Here is a 16,366-nt window from a genome sequence, read left to right as displayed (position 1 = left end):
CTTCAATGACATCTCACACCAGAGTCACAACATTCTTTTATTGCAGGCAACAGTTTCCAGACTGGAGTAAAGAACAGGAATTATCTAGCTGTCGATGTCCCTTTAAGAAGCTTTTTGTAGCCCTGTATTATTTCCAAAATTTATCAATTCCAGCATCAAAAATCTGCAGGAAATCCTTTTTCCAGATGTTCTTTAGGCTTGGTGAACGAGAGTCCAGAGGGATTGAAAATCCATTGTCAGAATTTTACTTTGCTTTTGTTGCACTTACACAGAATTATTTTCAGTCTACTTTAGTGGTAGCCCCCCGCCCCCCCCGCCACCATCCCCCCATCCCGCCTCAAGAGCCAACAAGCCACTCAGACCAAAATGTTTCAGGTCTCTACATGAAGCGAGGTTGGGGCAATCTCGGTTTTTAGTGCCCATGAAATCACAGCAGAAGACTCTACCACATATTTGGCACTGACTGGCAGTGTCCCTCGAGGACACAGGATGGCTGGTGTGGAAATTGGGGCAACAAGAAGCGGTTTTCGACTTGTTGTTTAGGCACATTATTGGAGCACAATAGAAAGAGCATCTAACCCGTGCTGTACCTGCCCTGGGAGTGTTGATGGGACAGTGTAGAGGGAGCTTTACTCTGCATCTAACCCATGCTCTACCTACCCGAGGAGTGTTGATGGAACAGTTTAGAGGGAGCTTTACTCTGTACCTAACCCATGCTGTACCTGCCCTGGGAGTGTTTGATGGGACAGTGCAGAGGGAACCTTACTCTGTATCTAACCCGTGCTGTACTTGCCCTGGGAGTGTTTGATGGGACAGTGTAGAGGGAGCTTTACTCTGTATCTAACCAGTGCTTTACCTGACCTGGGAGTGTTTGATAGGACAGTGTAGAGGGTGCTTTACTCTGTATCTAACCCGTGCTTTACCTGACCTGGGAGTGCTTGATAGGACAATGTAGAGGGTGCTTTACTCTGTATCTAACCCGTGCTTTAACTGACCTGGGAGTGCTTGATGGGACAATGGAAGTTCTCCTTCATTGGGTACCAAAAGTGTGAAAATATTCCATTTGCTAATTTAACTTCCTTGACAGAATGCACCCCAGCAAGCCCCTTGCACATGGTGCTCGTGATCCAAAAGTATTCCCTAGAACTTGAATCTGCTGAAAACTCAGATCTCATTTTCACAGAATATGGAAGATTTAAAACAGTAAACTCTATGCAGTAGCTAGAGACTGCATTAAATATCTGTAGTGAAACTCAGTAATTGGATAACCCACTCGGGCCATGAACAACCTCAGTGTCATCACCATCAGAATCCAGACTCCAGGGATCTAGTCAGTCGGCTTCCAGCCAAAAGAATTCGTTGATACTATTGTGGTGAGCACTCCTCTGACTGTCCTCTCCTGTTCCTTCTGGGCAGCAACTTGACACTCCCCCCAACCCCCCACAACTCATTGGTGTTGAAATCGAGACTCATTACACCATCTCCTCTAAAACACCACCACAACCGTAGCTCTTCCTCAGATACAACACCGCACAGCACCACCGCCCCCACCCCCACTCCCGAATTTCCCTCGAGCTGTTCCCCCCTCTCCCGCCAAATATTTATTGGCAAAGTTATGGCAGCAGGGCGGAAACAGGTCTGGGGAAAAATCCAGGCCCTAGGTGCAGCGTGCATCGTTGGGTGGTGGACTGGATCAAACAGTTCAAGAAGATTCTTCAGTGCAGTGGACAAGATGTTATACTGACCCCTCCGTCTGCACTCTTTTTGTGGCCGCAGCCTTGCTCCTGATGCCCCGAGCATCAATCCGTCCTCAGCCTGCACCATCACAAACAGATTAACCTGCTGTATGTGGGATCTTGCTGTTTGCAACAATGCTGCTGGGTTTGTCTGCACAAGAACAGTCACTGCACCTCAAAGTAAGTCACTGTATATAATGTGGTGCAATACCCGCATGGTGTTAGCCATGGCTCAGTTGGTAGCACTCTCACCTCGGAGTCAGATGGTTGTGGGGTTAAGTCGCACCCCAGAGACTTAGCGGATGCTCCAGTGCAGTACTGAGGGGAGTGCTGCACTGTCAGTGGTACTGGCTTTCGGATGAGAAGTTGAACCAAACCCCCTGTTGCCTGGTCAGGTGGACATAAAAGATCTTATGGCGCTATTTCGAAGAGCAGGGGCGTTCCCCCCAGTGTTCTGGCCAATATTTATTCCGCAACCAACACCTGACACAGATGCAAAATGCAAAATTCTGCAGATACTGGAATCTGAAATCAAAACAGAAATTGCTGGAAATCTCAGCGGGTCAGGCAGCATCTGTGTAGAGAAACAGAGATAACCATTCTGACGAAGGGTCATCGACCTGAAATGTTAACTCTGTTTCTCTCTCCACAGATGCTGCCTGACCCGCTGAGATTTCCAGTATTTTCTGTTTTATGTACCCAACACAGATGTTCTGGTCATTATCACATTGCTGTTTTGGGAGCTTCCTCCATGCAAATTTTCTGCCGCGTTTCCTACAGGGCAACAGTGACGTCGCTTGAAACGTACTTCAATGGCTCTAAAGCACTTTGGGAAATCCGGAGGTTGTGAAAGTGCAACAGAAATGCAAGATATTTCCTTATTCTTCTTAATTTCCATTTATAAGTTGTGCTAATGTCCATTACTTTTTATTAGTGATCCTCCCTACAGTTAGCTTCCATAGGCAATGCTGCGCTTTCTAAGAACCTTTTGTGAACAATATCCAAGATAGTAGGTATCACAGCAAAACATAAATCCTTAACAGTGGGTGTATACACTGGAAATAGTATGGGATACCAAATTCTCCAGGTCTCTACGAACCAACAGAAAAAACACAGACAAACAGATTGTCTAGCTCAGGTTAAACTATTAAATCAGATTTCTTGTATCACATAAAATGACGTAGAAGCAACAAGATAAAGTAGCAGATGAGTAGTGGGTTAACTTTCACCAGTACGTTAAACTGTTTTGAGATAAACTTTATAAAATATTCAGATTCTTAGTCATTACACATTACACTGACATTTGATGAAGGAAAACATCAAGTGAATTTCTCCAATTGAGATAAAGAATTAATAATGGGACATCATAATTATTCCCAGGTTCAGGAAGATTTTAGCCACCGAACTGTCAATCAAAATCAGAATAAAGGCACAATGGTAAAATATTACATTATCAGTAACAACACCAAGCAGCAGCAATACCAACAAATGCTAATGCAGCCACGATATACATCAGCCCACCATAGAAACATTGTTTCTCCTTTTATTGGCAGCCTGATCTCATTCTCAGCTCATGGGCTTGAGAAATGTTATGACTAGCCAGTTTGAAAAATCATTTGCCTAATTCATATCAATATAATTAAAGAGTAAAGGAAGAAATTTTAGCAGCACAAACTTTTAATTAAATATAGGGTGAACCGGATTATGTCACACCACAGTGCCATTAAATACACCAATACCATCCAACTCCTTGAGGTGTCGTACAGTTATAATCATTAAATACACCAATACTAACCTACTCATTGTATGTGTACATAGAATGTACAGTACAGAAACAAGCAATTCAACCCAACTGGTCCATGCTCCACACGAGCCTCCTCCCAACCTACTTCATCTAACTCTAACAGCATGTCCTTCTATTCCTTTCTCCCTCATATACTTAGCTAGCTTCCCCTATGCTGTTTCCCACAATTACTCCTTGTGGTAACAAGTTCCACATTCTAACCACTCTCTGAGTAAAGAAGTTTCTCCTGGATTCCCTATTGGATTTATTAGTGACTATCATAATTACACCACATATCTGCAGCATAACTAAAACTGCCTATTTCCACCTCTAACATCGCCCATCTCCACCCTTGCCTCAGCTCATCTGCTGCTGAAACCCTCATCCATGCCTTTGTTACCTCTAGACTTGACTATTCCAACACACTCCTGGCTAGTCTCCTACATTCTACCCTACGTAAACTAGAGGTGATCCAAAACGCAGCTGCCTGTGTCCTAACTCACACCAAGTCCTGCTCATCCATCACCCCTGTGCTCGCTGACCTACATTGGCTCCCGGTTATGCAATGCCTCGATTTCAAAATTCTCATCCTGGTTTTCAAATCCCTCCATGGCCTCGCCCCTCCCTATCTCTGTAATCTCCTCCAGCCCCCCACCCCGCCCCCCCGAGATGCTGCGCTCCTCTAATTCTGTCCTCTTAAGCATAACTTATTATACTTAACCATTGGTGGCCATGCCTTCTGTTGCCTAGGCCCTAATCTCTGGAATTCTCCACCTAAACCTCTCCACCTCTCTTTCCTCCTTCAAGATGCTCCTCAAAACTTATCTCTTTAACCAAGCGTTTGGTCACCTGCTCTAATTTCTTCTTGTGGCTTGGTTGTCAATTTTTGTATCTCATAATACTCCTGTGAAGCACCTTGGGACATTTCACTACGTTAAAGGCACTATATAAATTCAAGTTGTTGTTATGGCCTCTAGTTTTAGTCTCCCCAACATTTGGAATCATCTTCTCAACATCGACCCTATCAAACCATTTCATCATCTTAAAGACCTCCATCAGGTCACCCCTCAGTATTTTCTTTTGCAGAGAAAAGAGCCCCAGCTTGTTCAATCTTTTCTGACAGATTTAACCTCCAGTTCTGGTATCATGTTTGTGAATCATTTTTGCATCTTCTCCAGAACCTCTACATCCTTTATAATATGGTGACCGGAACTGTGCACAGTACTCCAAATGTAGTCTAACCAAAGTTCTGTACAAGTTTAATATAACTTCTGCTTTTCAATTTTATTCTGCTAGAAATGAACCCTAGTGCTTTGGTTTGCTTTTTGTATGGCCTTATTAACCTGCGTCGCTACATTTAGTGATTTGTGAATTTGCTCCTCTACCCCATTTAGACTCTTATTTTCCAAGGAATAGGTGGCCTCCTTATTCCTCCTACCAAAATGCACCACCTCACACTTAACTGTGTTGAAATTAATTTGCCAATTACACATCCATTCTGCAAGCTTAGTAATGTCTTCTTGCATTTTGTTGCAGTCTTCCTCTGTATTAACTATACCCACCAATGTGGTGTTGTCCACAAATTTTGAAATTGTACTTGCAATTCCTGAGTTCGAATCATTAATGCATATTGCAAACAATAGTGGTCCCTGCACCGATCCCTGTGGATCTACCTTTCTACCTTTTGCCAGTCTGAGTAGCCATCCTTGACCCCTACTCTCTGTGTTCTGTTTTGTAGCCAGCTTGTTATCCATTCTGCTACCTGTCCCTGACTCCACATACTCTGACCTTAGTCATGAGTCTACTATGCAGTACCTTATCGAAGGCCTTTTGAAAACTCCATATATATTACATCTACTACATTACCCTGGTCCTCGCTTTCTGTTACTTCTTCAAATAATTCAATAAGGCAATAAGGTTGGTAAAGTATTGAATTCCATTTTGAAATCTGCGCTGATTAATCTATTATAATTTTGCTTTCTAGATGTTTTGCTAGTACATCTTTGAGTAAAGATTCCATTACCTTTCCTACCATTGACATTAAGCTAACTGGTCTATAGTTCTACCGCCTTTTTATATATAGGAATCACAGTAGCTTCTTCCTTAACTTATTTTAATATGGGTGGTTGGAATCCAGAGGTTTTATCTTCTCTAAGTCTGATTAGTTTGTCAATTATCTCCTACTTTCTATCTTAAATGTTGTTTTTTTTTAATCTCTTCTACTGCACCTCATCCATTAAATACACCAATACTAACCTCTCATTTGAATTGTTGTAACTAAATGTGCCTATAAAAGGTCAGACATACTGTGCTGGTGTTGCACTGAACTATACTCGCTCAGATGGCCCAGATACTGTCTTGCTCTGCAAGTGTTAACTAATCTCACCCAGAGGTGGGAACTAGGGTGCTACAACTGGCTTCGGTGCTTTGTTTGGGAGGTGGGACATTAGAGTGAAAAAAATAAGTCCGAGCTCCAGATCACTACCCAGAGACTCTTACTGAAAAGTGTGTGTGTGTGTGTTTGTACACTGAGTAAGGACAGGAACAAGCTCAGCTGTGGTGCCCTCCATAACTGACATTTACAATCGAGGTGCACACATGAAGAATGTTCACTTGGTGAGGCTTTGGAGAGCATCTGGCAAAAAAAAGACTTGCATTTATATAGCACCTTTCATGACCTCAGGACATCCAAAGTGTTTTACAGCCAATGAAATACTTTTGAAGTGTAGTCACTGTTGTAATGTGGGAAATGTGGCACTCAGCAAGCTCCCAGACAGCAATGTGGTAATGACCATCATTTAGTGATGTTGATTGAGGGATAAATATTGGCCAGGACACTGGGGATAACTTCCCTGCTCTTCTTCGAAATAGTGCCATGGGATCTTTTACATCCATCTGAGAGGGCAGATGGGGTCTCGGTTGAACATCTCATCTGAAAGACGGCACCTCCGACGTTGCAGCACTCCCTCAGCACCGCACTGGTCAGCCTAGATTTTTGTGCAGTCACAGATCTGAACCCCATCAAGATTCAGCACCTCCAGGAGGGGAGGGAAGGAAAGGTAATCGCAGGGGGTGGAGGAATGAGGAGAAGAAGAAAAAGTGGTGCATTCGGGCAGATGAAACGCAAGATGGAACGGTAATACTGTATCCCTTTAACTGTAACCATGTGCACTCATGATTCAAGGCTCCAACAACAAACCAGCCCATCAAGTCCCTACTAAAAACAAAATGTGGGCCATAAAACTAACCACAGCCTTCGAAATATAGGAAAACTACCGCCTCCATTCTGAGCCCAGTGCCTCAATGCTTGCTAACAGCCCCAACATCTCTCCACTGGCTGCTATCCATCACTTGCAGTGTCCTGCGACTCCTGGTACCCGGTACCTGATAGTTCTGGGAGCCCCAGGTGCAAGGGGCTGCCAGTGAAAAGGGGCTCATTCCCCCCTCTCCATCAACATTCATTCCCAGTGTGAATCAGCCATTCTGGGGGCCGAGAGAGAGAGAGAGTGACCCCTTCTCCTCTCGGGATTCTGCTGTCTGCCATGTACCGGGTGGAATTACAAACAGCAGCCTATACAAACCTTTACAACTCTCACTCTCTCCGCTCTCCGCTCTCCGCTCTCCGCCCTCCGCCCTCCTCCCCCAGTCGAGTCGAAACCACACAGACATAAAAGCTGCTGGGTTCAGTAAGGCTCGGATTTAAAAGCCCAAACACAAAGTGGGAGGAGGGAGCTGCAGACAGAAGCAATTGAAGTTACTTTGAAACCACAAAGCTCACGAGTAGTGACCTGGTTGGTGGTTTAAAGCCCAGTTAATGGGGTTTAAAGTACAGCTTACAGAACTACTGTTAAAAAGAGGAGGGAGAACTGGATAGTACAACACGCCGCAACCTTACTCCAATGCATCATTCTTCCACTGTGAGCAGAAGCGCAATAGGGCAGTGCCGAAAGGGGAGGTGGGTGATCACAGAGACACTGTCGGGGATGGGTCAGGATTGTACACGGGGTATTTATTGGGGGGGGGGGGTACGGTTTTCTCTCCCTCCCCCTCTCCAATAAAACAGAAAATCGAACGTTGGAGAATGTCTTAAAATGAAAGCTCGGTAGACCTGGACAATGTGGGCTCCCGAGCGATAGTAACCGCCAGCCAATAGCAAGAGTGAAACTGAGCCCAGAGTTGGATCAATTTCAGGGCTGGAGTTGGGCTTCACTGCAGATATAGAAACCCCTCACACAGCCCTGTGCACTGCCCGGGGGGGCACTGTTAAACAGCAGGTGGGGGCTGCCACCGAGTATTTAAACGCGGGGGGGAAGAGAATCATTTACAGTCCCCACCCTCCCCAACTCCATCAGCCCCTGGTTAAATGGGTCCAGTTCTATAATTCTGCAAATATATAAAGTTATTGAAAAGGGGGAATCTCTCGCAGTCGGTGTACAAAAGCAAGAGATCCGGGTTGTCGGTAAAAAAAATACTTATAAAAAGGGGTGAGGGAGAGGGCTACATGGAATTGGAGGACTGAAACACACGGGAGGCAGGGAAGGAGAGTGTCGATCAAAGAGCATCCAACATGACAAGCAAGGAAGGCTTGTCTGATCGTCAGCACAATCCATTGCAGGGCTGAGTTGGCTTGCAATCGCTTCCAGCAACCCCCAGCTCTCCCTACACACTGCAATGCAGTTCTGAAACAGTAACCTCCTCCCTCCCTCCCTAAAACAGAATCCCAAAACCGATATCCCACTGTCCCCAGCAACTTCCATGTCCCATTAACCAGGAAAGGGGAAAAGGCAAGCGATTCCCGGGCTAACAACCCGCAATATGCAAAAAGGGGGGTTCCCATCCCATTCCCACCCCCACTGAAACACCAGGCAATACTTGGGGGTGACTAACCTTTGACTTGGGTCTCGTATTCTGTCGTGATCTCTTTGTCCTTTTTGAATCTTCCTTGAGATGACATGCTGGCCGCCGGGTCCAGTTGCGAACACAAGCCCAGCTCTTCCTGTCCTTCACCCGGGTGGCTGATCCCGCTTCTCGCCTGCTGACGAGTTGGGAAGCTGGGGCGGTTGTGTATGTGTGTGAGAGAGAGAGATCCGGGCGCTGTCTCTCAGCCACACTCTGTGTCAGTTTCACGCTTTGAAATTGATCAAAAAATAAATAAACCACCTCCTTCTTCTCCCCCCTCCACTGCCCGCCTAAGGGGGAGAGCAGACACACACAATTCAATGCTGCTCCCTTGCTGAATTCACCATATTATTAACTCAGGTCAATGCTGGCTGGATTTGGGCGGGGGGGGTTGTTTGTTGCAAAGCGAACCTTAAAGAGTCACACCTTCCTTAGCAGAAACCCAGGCAGCTACTCCAGTCTGTGGCGTGGGGGAGAGCAGTTTTAGCAGGGCAGAGCCTCACTGTCTTGCTTTCTGTCCGGCTTCTCCGGCTTTCCTGCAATGCCTCATCCTGCTTCACCCTCCGGTCCGTGCCCGAGCTTTCAGACAGCAAGTTAATCTGTTGCAAAGAACCGAACTGCATTTGAGGGAGAGAGGAAAAAAAATGTCTGAATCCAGAGTGTTTTTTTACTGCAGGCAGAGACAGAGTAACGTCAAGCGCTCCTCCCACCTCTATTAAAGTGCTGGGGGATATTGTATCCTACAGGAGACGCTCTGAATTGCATGGGTACTGCACCTTTATATAACAATGTGACCTCAACTCGAATCTTACACTGGCTGCACCCAGATTTTCTCATTCATTTCAAAAATCCTTTCTCATTTCCCCACCCCGTTTCCTCATTCTTGCTGTACCTCAGTCCAAGTGCCTGTTCACCCTTGATTCGAGAGAACCAGGCAAGCTGTTCGGCCATAGGGGGCGCGATTGATAACTGATATCAAAGCCAGACCTGTCCTGTCGTGCCCTAATATCTACAGCCAAGGGCTGTCCAGCAGGATGGTGATGAGAAGTAGGAACCTTAGGCTGGGTTCGCCCCGGGGGCTCTGGTGCTGATTGTAGTGCCCTGGTTGCTGAGGACTGCTCACTCCACACAGACCAGGGATCCAACTTGGGTATGGGCCAGTCCCACATCATCATCATAGGCAGTCCCTCGAAATCGAGGAAGACTTGCTTCCATTCTAAAAGTGAGTTCTCGGGTGACTGAACAGTCCAATACGGGAATTACAGTCTCTGTCACACGTGGGACAGACAGTCGTTGAGGGAAAAGGAGGGCGGGACTGGTTTGCGCACCCTCCTTCCGCTGCCTGCGCTTGTTTTTTACATGCTCTCAGCGACGAGACTCGAGGTGCTCAGCGCCCTCCCAGATGCTCTTCCTCCACTTAGGGCGGTCTTTGGCCAGGGACTCCCAAGTGTCGATGGGGATGTTGCACTTTATCAAGGAGGCCTTGAGGGTGTCCTTGAAATGTTTCCTCTGCCCACCTGGAGCTCGCCCGACATGCAGGAGTTCTGAGTAGAGCGCTTGCTTTGGGAGTCTTGTGTCGGGCATGTGAACAATGTGGCCTGGTCGAGTGTGGTCAGTGCTTCGATGCTGGGGATGTTGGCTTGGTCGAGTACGCTAACGTTGGTGCACCTGGGGATTTGCAGCATCTTGCAGAGACAGCATTGGTGGTATTTCTCCAGCTGTTTGAGGTGTCTACTGTATATAGTCCACATCTCTGAGCCATACGGGAGGGCGGGTGTCACTACAGCCCTGTAGACCATAAGCTTGGTGCCAGATATGATTCATGTAACAGCAAACCCATTAGGGAACTGGGAATTATTGTGAGATAAATATTCTGAAATAGAATCGTTCCATTTTGTGCAAAATGATACAGGATGGCTTTACCAGCCTCCTTGCCCCCTCCCTCCTGATCTGCCTTCTTGACTACCTCTTACCTCCTGATATGTCTCCCTGACCACTCCTTCTGAGCAGCCCCCACCCCTGCCTCCAATCCCTACTGATCGCCCATCCTACCTCTTCTCCACAACCGGTTTCCTTGCCCCCCTACACACCTGCTATAAATCCTTGCCCCTTACCCCTGACCTGTCCCCTTCCTACTGATCTGCCACCCTACTCTCCCTTCCCCAACAGGCCTCCCTACCACCACCCCTACCTACCCACTAAACCTCATTGCCCCCTTCTCCCTAACCAGTGTCCCTGCCCCCTTCCCTCCTGCAGTATTCTCCTTCTCCCCTTTCCCCTTCCCCTTCCCTCCTCCATTATCCTCCTTTCCCCATTCCCTTCTGCATTATCCTCCTTTTCTCCTTTCCCTCTTTCCCCCCCGTACTATCCTCCTTGCCCCTAACTAGTCTCGCTGCCTCTCCCCTTCTGATTGGTATATTTCCTTACTACGTTCTACAGATAGGTACTGCATACTGATGCCCTTTCTGTTCACGTTTGTCTGAAACCTCCTCCTTATGTCTGATTGGTTCTCACTGATCATTTACAATCTCTGCCCAGCATTCATTCCCTGCCGATATAAACATGTACTGTGGGGGCGAAAACTATTACAAATTGCCTGTTGTGGGGTGTTTACTGAAGCCTTGAGAAATATTACTAATTTTTGTGGTAAGAATTTTATGAGTTAATTTAGTTAATTGGGGCATAAGTTCAGTTCCTTCGAATCAGCAATGAAGCGAGTCATGTGTAATTGATCCATGTGATACAGTGTTACATCTTGTAGTCTACAATACCTCGAAATTGGAAAATGGGTGCTCCCATCATAAAACCTTTAATGTTTCCAATCAATAAATAATTGATGAAAAATCCTTTGTTTTCAATACTTACACAATGTATGTTGATTCTGCTGTTACCAGAGCTTGCTTTAAATTTAAAACATTTTTTGGGAGGTCATCTTGACAATTCCTTTACTTGTCATTCATTCTGTTTGACATCCATTCCCTTGTTACTTTCATATTCATTCCTTTGAAACTTTAACATTCATTTCTTTATTACTTTTAGTTTAATACCCTCTTATGTTGACATTAATTTGCTTGTTACTTTTACACTCAGCCCCTTGTTGTGTTTACACTCAGTCCCTTGTTTTTTTACACAGTCCCTTGTAATGTTTACACTCAGTCCCTTGCTTTTTACACTCAGTTCCTTGTTGCATTTACACTCAGTCCCTTGTAACGTTTACACTCAGTCCCTTGCTTTTTACACTCAGTCCCTTGTTGCATTTACACTCAGTCTCTTGTAACGTTTACACTCAGTCCCTTGATTTTTACACTCAGTCCCTTGTTGCGTTTACACTCAGTCCCTTGTTTTTTACACTCAGTCCCTTGTAACTTTACGCTCATGAACTTGTTACTATTCCATTCATTCCTTTATTACTTTAGCACTCATTCCCTTGTGAATTTTACACTCATAAACATGTTACTTTTACGCTCATAAACTTGTTACTCCTCCATTTATTACCTTGTCACCGTTAAACCCATTTCCTTGTTTACATTTCCTTGTTACTTTTACACTCATAGAATCATAGAAGCTTACAGCACAGAAGGAGGCCATTCGGCCCGTTGTGCCTGTGCCGGCTCTTTGAAAGAGCTGTCATGCTTAGCCCACATCCCCACTTTTTGCCCGTAACCCTGTAAGTTCCTCGTCCTCAAGTACCTGTCCAACTCCCTTTTAAAATGATTTATAGAATCAACTTTACCACTGATATGTCCTTACTACACAGTATAAATGCACACGAGGCCCATGCTTGAGAGAAGGTCAGTCTGTGACCTGTCCTTTATTCCTTAGCACTCGAGTGGTGAAGGTGAGTGGAGCTTCCCCTTTTATACCTGAAGGTGCAGGTTAGGAGTGTCTCCCACCTAGTGGTCAGTGTTCTCACGGTGTACAACTTAGGTCAGTTTATACATAGGTTACAATGCTGGTTGAATACATGACATCACCTCTCCCCCCAAAGTCTTATTGGGATCACAGGTTGAGTCTCTCTGGTGGTTTACGCTCCCTTGTAGAGCACCTGAGTTGGGGCTCCGGTTGTTGGGCGCTGGCCTGAGTGTCTGCTGTTTGCAGTGCCTCAGGCCTGTCCGGACTGCCCACAGTGACTGGGCTCTCCTCCCTTTGGTTCCGGTGTTCGGTCACCTGTGGTGGAGTGAACTCTATATCGTGTTCTTCCTCTGCTTCTTCTATGGGGTTGCTGAACCTCCTTTTTGTTTGATCCACATGTTTGCGGCAGATTTGTCTATTGGTAAGTTTAACTACCAGAATCTATTTCCCTCTTTTGCAACATCAGTGCCTGCGAGTCATTTGGGCCCTGCAGCGTAGTTGAGGACAAAAACAGGATCATTTACATCAATACATCGCGCCCTCGCATTCCTGTCATGGTAGTGATATTGTGACTGGCGCCTGCTCTCGACAATTTCTTTCATGGTGGGGTGTATAAGGGATAATCGGGTTTTGAGCGTCCTTTTCATTAGTAGCTCTGCGGGTGGAATCCCTGTGAGCGAGTGTGGTCGGGATCTATAGGCCAACAGGAGGCGTGATAAGCGGGTTTGTAGGGAACCTCCTTGGAATCTGAGCATCCCCTGTTTGATTATCTGCACTGCTCGTTCTGCCTGGCCGTTTGAGGCCAGCTTGAATGGTGCCGTTCTAACATGGTTAATTCCATTGCCTGCCATGAAGTCCTGGAATTCAGTACTTGTGAAGCATGGGCCATTGTCGCTGACCAAGATGTCCGGTAGACCGTGGGCGGCGAACATTGCCCATAGACATTCTACCGTGGCAGAGGATGTGCTTGAATTTAAAATGTCACAATCGATTCTTTTGGAGTAGGCGTCTACTACAACCAAAAACATTTTCCCCATGAAAGGACCTGCGTAGTCCAAATGGATGCGTGACCAAGGCTTGGCGGGCCATGGCCAGGGGCTAAGGGGGGGCTTCCCTGGGCGCATAGCCCAGCTGGGCACACGTGTTGCACCTGCAAACACAAAGTTCCAGATCTGCGTCTATCCCTGGCCACCAAACGTGTGACCTGGCAATTGCCTTCATCGTGACAATGCCCGGGTGCCCATTGTGGAGTTCTCTGATGAATACCTCTCTGCCCATCTGGAGCATGACTACGCGGTTTCCCCACAGTAGGCAATCGACCTGAATCGAGAGTTCATCCTTGCGCCTGTGAAATGGTTTAAATTTCTCAGGGCTTGCCCTGTACGTGGCTGCCCAGTCCCCATTCAGGACACATTTCTTGACTAGAGACAACAGCGGGTCTCTATTTGTCCAGGCTTTAATCTGACGGGCTGTCACAGGTGAGCCTTCGCTTCCGAAAGATTCAACAGCCATGACCATCTCAGCAGCATGCTCGGTAGCCCCTTCAGTGGTGGCTAGTGGGAGCCTGCTGAGTGCATCGGCGCAGTTTTCGGTGCCCGGTCTGTGCCGAATTGTGTAGTCATAGGCAGCTAACATGAGTGCCCAACTCTGTATGCGGGCCGACGCGTTTGCATTTATGGCCTTGTTGTCGGCCAAAAGGGACGTTAGGGGTTTGTGATCTGTCTCCAGCTCAAATTTCCTGCCAAACAGGTACTGGTACATTTTCTTTACCGCATATACACATGCGAGCGCCTTCTTTTCTACCATCCCGTAGCCCCTTTCTGCCTGGGACAGACTCCTGGAGGCATAAGCTACCGGCTGTAACTGACCCTTGGCATTGACATGCTGCAACACACACCCGACACCATAGGACGACGCATCGCACGTTAACACAAGTTTCTTACATGGGTCATATAGCGTTAACAGATTGTTGGAACATAACAAATTGCGTGCTCTATTAAAAGCCCTTTCCTGGCTGTCCCCCCAGACCCATTCGCGACATTTGCGTAGGAGCACGTGCAGCAGCTCTAGCAGCGTGCTCAATTTGGGAAGAAAGTTATCAAAATAGTTCAGGAGCCCCAGGAACGAACGCAGCTCCGTCGTGTTACGGGGTCTGGGTGCTCTCTGGATCGCTTCCGTCTTGGATGCAGTAGGGCTGATCCCGTCTGCAGCTACCCTCATCCCCAGGAATTCTAACTTTGGAGCTAGGAAGACGCACTTCGCCTTTTTCAGTCGCAGACCTACCCGGTCCAGTCTGCGTAGCACCTCCTTCAGGTTGTGGAGGTGTTCTTCAGTATCGTAACCCGTAATGAGGATGTCGTCCTGAAAAACCACCGTCCCTGGAATCGACTTGAGGAGGCTTTCCATATTTCGTTGGAAGATCGCGGCGGCCGAGCGAATCCCGAACGGATATCTGTTGTACTCAAACAACCCCTTGTGTGTCGTGATGGTGGTCAGCTTCTTCGACTCACTCGCCAGCTCCTGGGTCATGTAAGCTGAGGTCAGGTCCAATTTTGAAAAAATTTTGCCACCGGATAGCGTCGCAAAGAGGTCCTCCGCTCTCGTTAGCGGGTACTGGTCTTGGAGTGACACCCGATTGATGGTGGCCTTGTAATCACCACATATCCTGACCGACCCATCCACCTTGAGCACCGGCACAATTGGGCTCGCCCAGTCACTGAATTTGACTGGCGAGATGATGCCTTCCCTCAACAGGCGGTCCAATTCGCCTTCTATCTTTTCCCGCATCACGTACGGCACCACTCTGGCCTTGTGGTGTACTGGTCTGGCGTCCGGGTTTATGTGAATCACTACCTTGGCCCCCATGAAAGTGCCAATGCCGGGTTGAAATAATGAGTCAAATTTGTCCAAGACCTGTGAGCATGATACTCGCTCCACAGAGGAAATTGCATTGACATCGCCCCATTTCCAGTTCATGACAGCAAGCCAACTCCTCCCCAGTAGTGCGGGACCGTCCCCTGGGACAATCCAGTGTGGCGACCTGTTCTCCGAATCTTTGTGGGTCACGACTACCGTGGCGCTGCCTAGCACCGGAATGATCTGCTTTGTGTAAGTCCGTAGCTGTGCGTCAATCGGCGATAATTTTGGCCTCCTGGCCTTGGATGCCCACAACTTTTCGAACTGTTTGATACCCATCAGGGACTGGCTGGCACCCGTGTCTAACTCCATTGATACTGGGATGCCATTGAGGAGCACTTTCATCATTATCGGTGGCGTCCTGGTGTATGAACTGTATACGTGCTCCACATGAACTCGCTGAACTTCAGCTTCCAGCGATTTCCCCCAGTGTCCATTTCTGCAATTTCTGCAGGTATTTTGCTCATCTCTGCAAACTCCGGCTGAATGTGTGCCTCCACGCCTCCCGCATGAGTTGCGGTTTGAAACCAAAGGTCCCTTGCCAGTCGATCGTCCCTGACTGCCCCGTTATTGTCCTTGAGTGCACCATTAACAGGTGTTGATGGCCCCATTACTGGCCGCATTGTCCCTTGCAATGGTGTGAATCGCTGTTCAGCTTGCCATTGTCTCTGTCGAACTCCCCCTCTGGGTTCGACTACATGTTGGGGCATGCCTGACTGCCCTTGTCTGCCTGGAGAACTGTGTGCTGCTTTAACAATGTTGAATCTCTGTCCCAACCATTCCTTAACACAGTACCTCTCGTCTGTTCTGCTGGTGGCCATGCTCGCGTGGTTTAAATCCCAGTTTCTTGTCGCCATTGATACGTCCTTACTACACAGTATAAATGCACACGAGGCCCATGCTTGTGAGAAAGTCAGTCTGTGACCTGTCCTTTATTCCTCAGCACTCAAGTGATGAAGGTGGGTGGAGCTTCCCCTTTTATACCTGAAGGTCCAGGTTAGGAGTGTCTCCCACCTAGTGGTCAGTGTTCTCACGGTGTACAACGTAGGTCAGATTATACATGGGTTACAATGCTAGTTGAATACATGACAACCACCTTTTCAGGTCGAGCATTCCAGACCCTGGCGGCTCTCTGAGTGAAACCATTTCTCCTCATTGCCCCTCTAGATCTTTTGCCAAT

The 16,366-nt window shown here is 47.2% G+C and overlaps 1 protein-coding gene across 1 annotated transcript in view; it reads right to left on the bottom strand.

The window, feature by feature from the left end:
* srgap3 (SLIT-ROBO Rho GTPase activating protein 3) overlaps positions 1-9,080 on the bottom strand; it is a 296,153-nt gene extending 287,073 nt beyond the window's left edge. Inside the window, exon 1 of the mRNA XM_070895763.1 lies at positions 8,407-9,080. Coding sequence (XP_070751864.1) covers positions 8,407-8,473 — 67 coding nt within the window. The 5' untranslated portion in view covers positions 8,474-9,080. The remainder of the gene's footprint in view (positions 1-8,406) is intronic.
* Between the last annotated feature and the right edge of the window lie 7,286 nt (positions 9,081-16,366).

The sequence above is a fragment of the Pristiophorus japonicus genome, chromosome 12, assembly GCF_044704955.1.
Source record: "Pristiophorus japonicus isolate sPriJap1 chromosome 12, sPriJap1.hap1, whole genome shotgun sequence".
Taxonomy (NCBI): Eukaryota; Metazoa; Chordata; class Chondrichthyes; family Pristiophoridae; genus Pristiophorus; species Pristiophorus japonicus.
The sequence above is the reverse complement of the archived record's forward strand: the minus strand, read 5'-3'. Positions and strand labels throughout refer to the sequence as shown.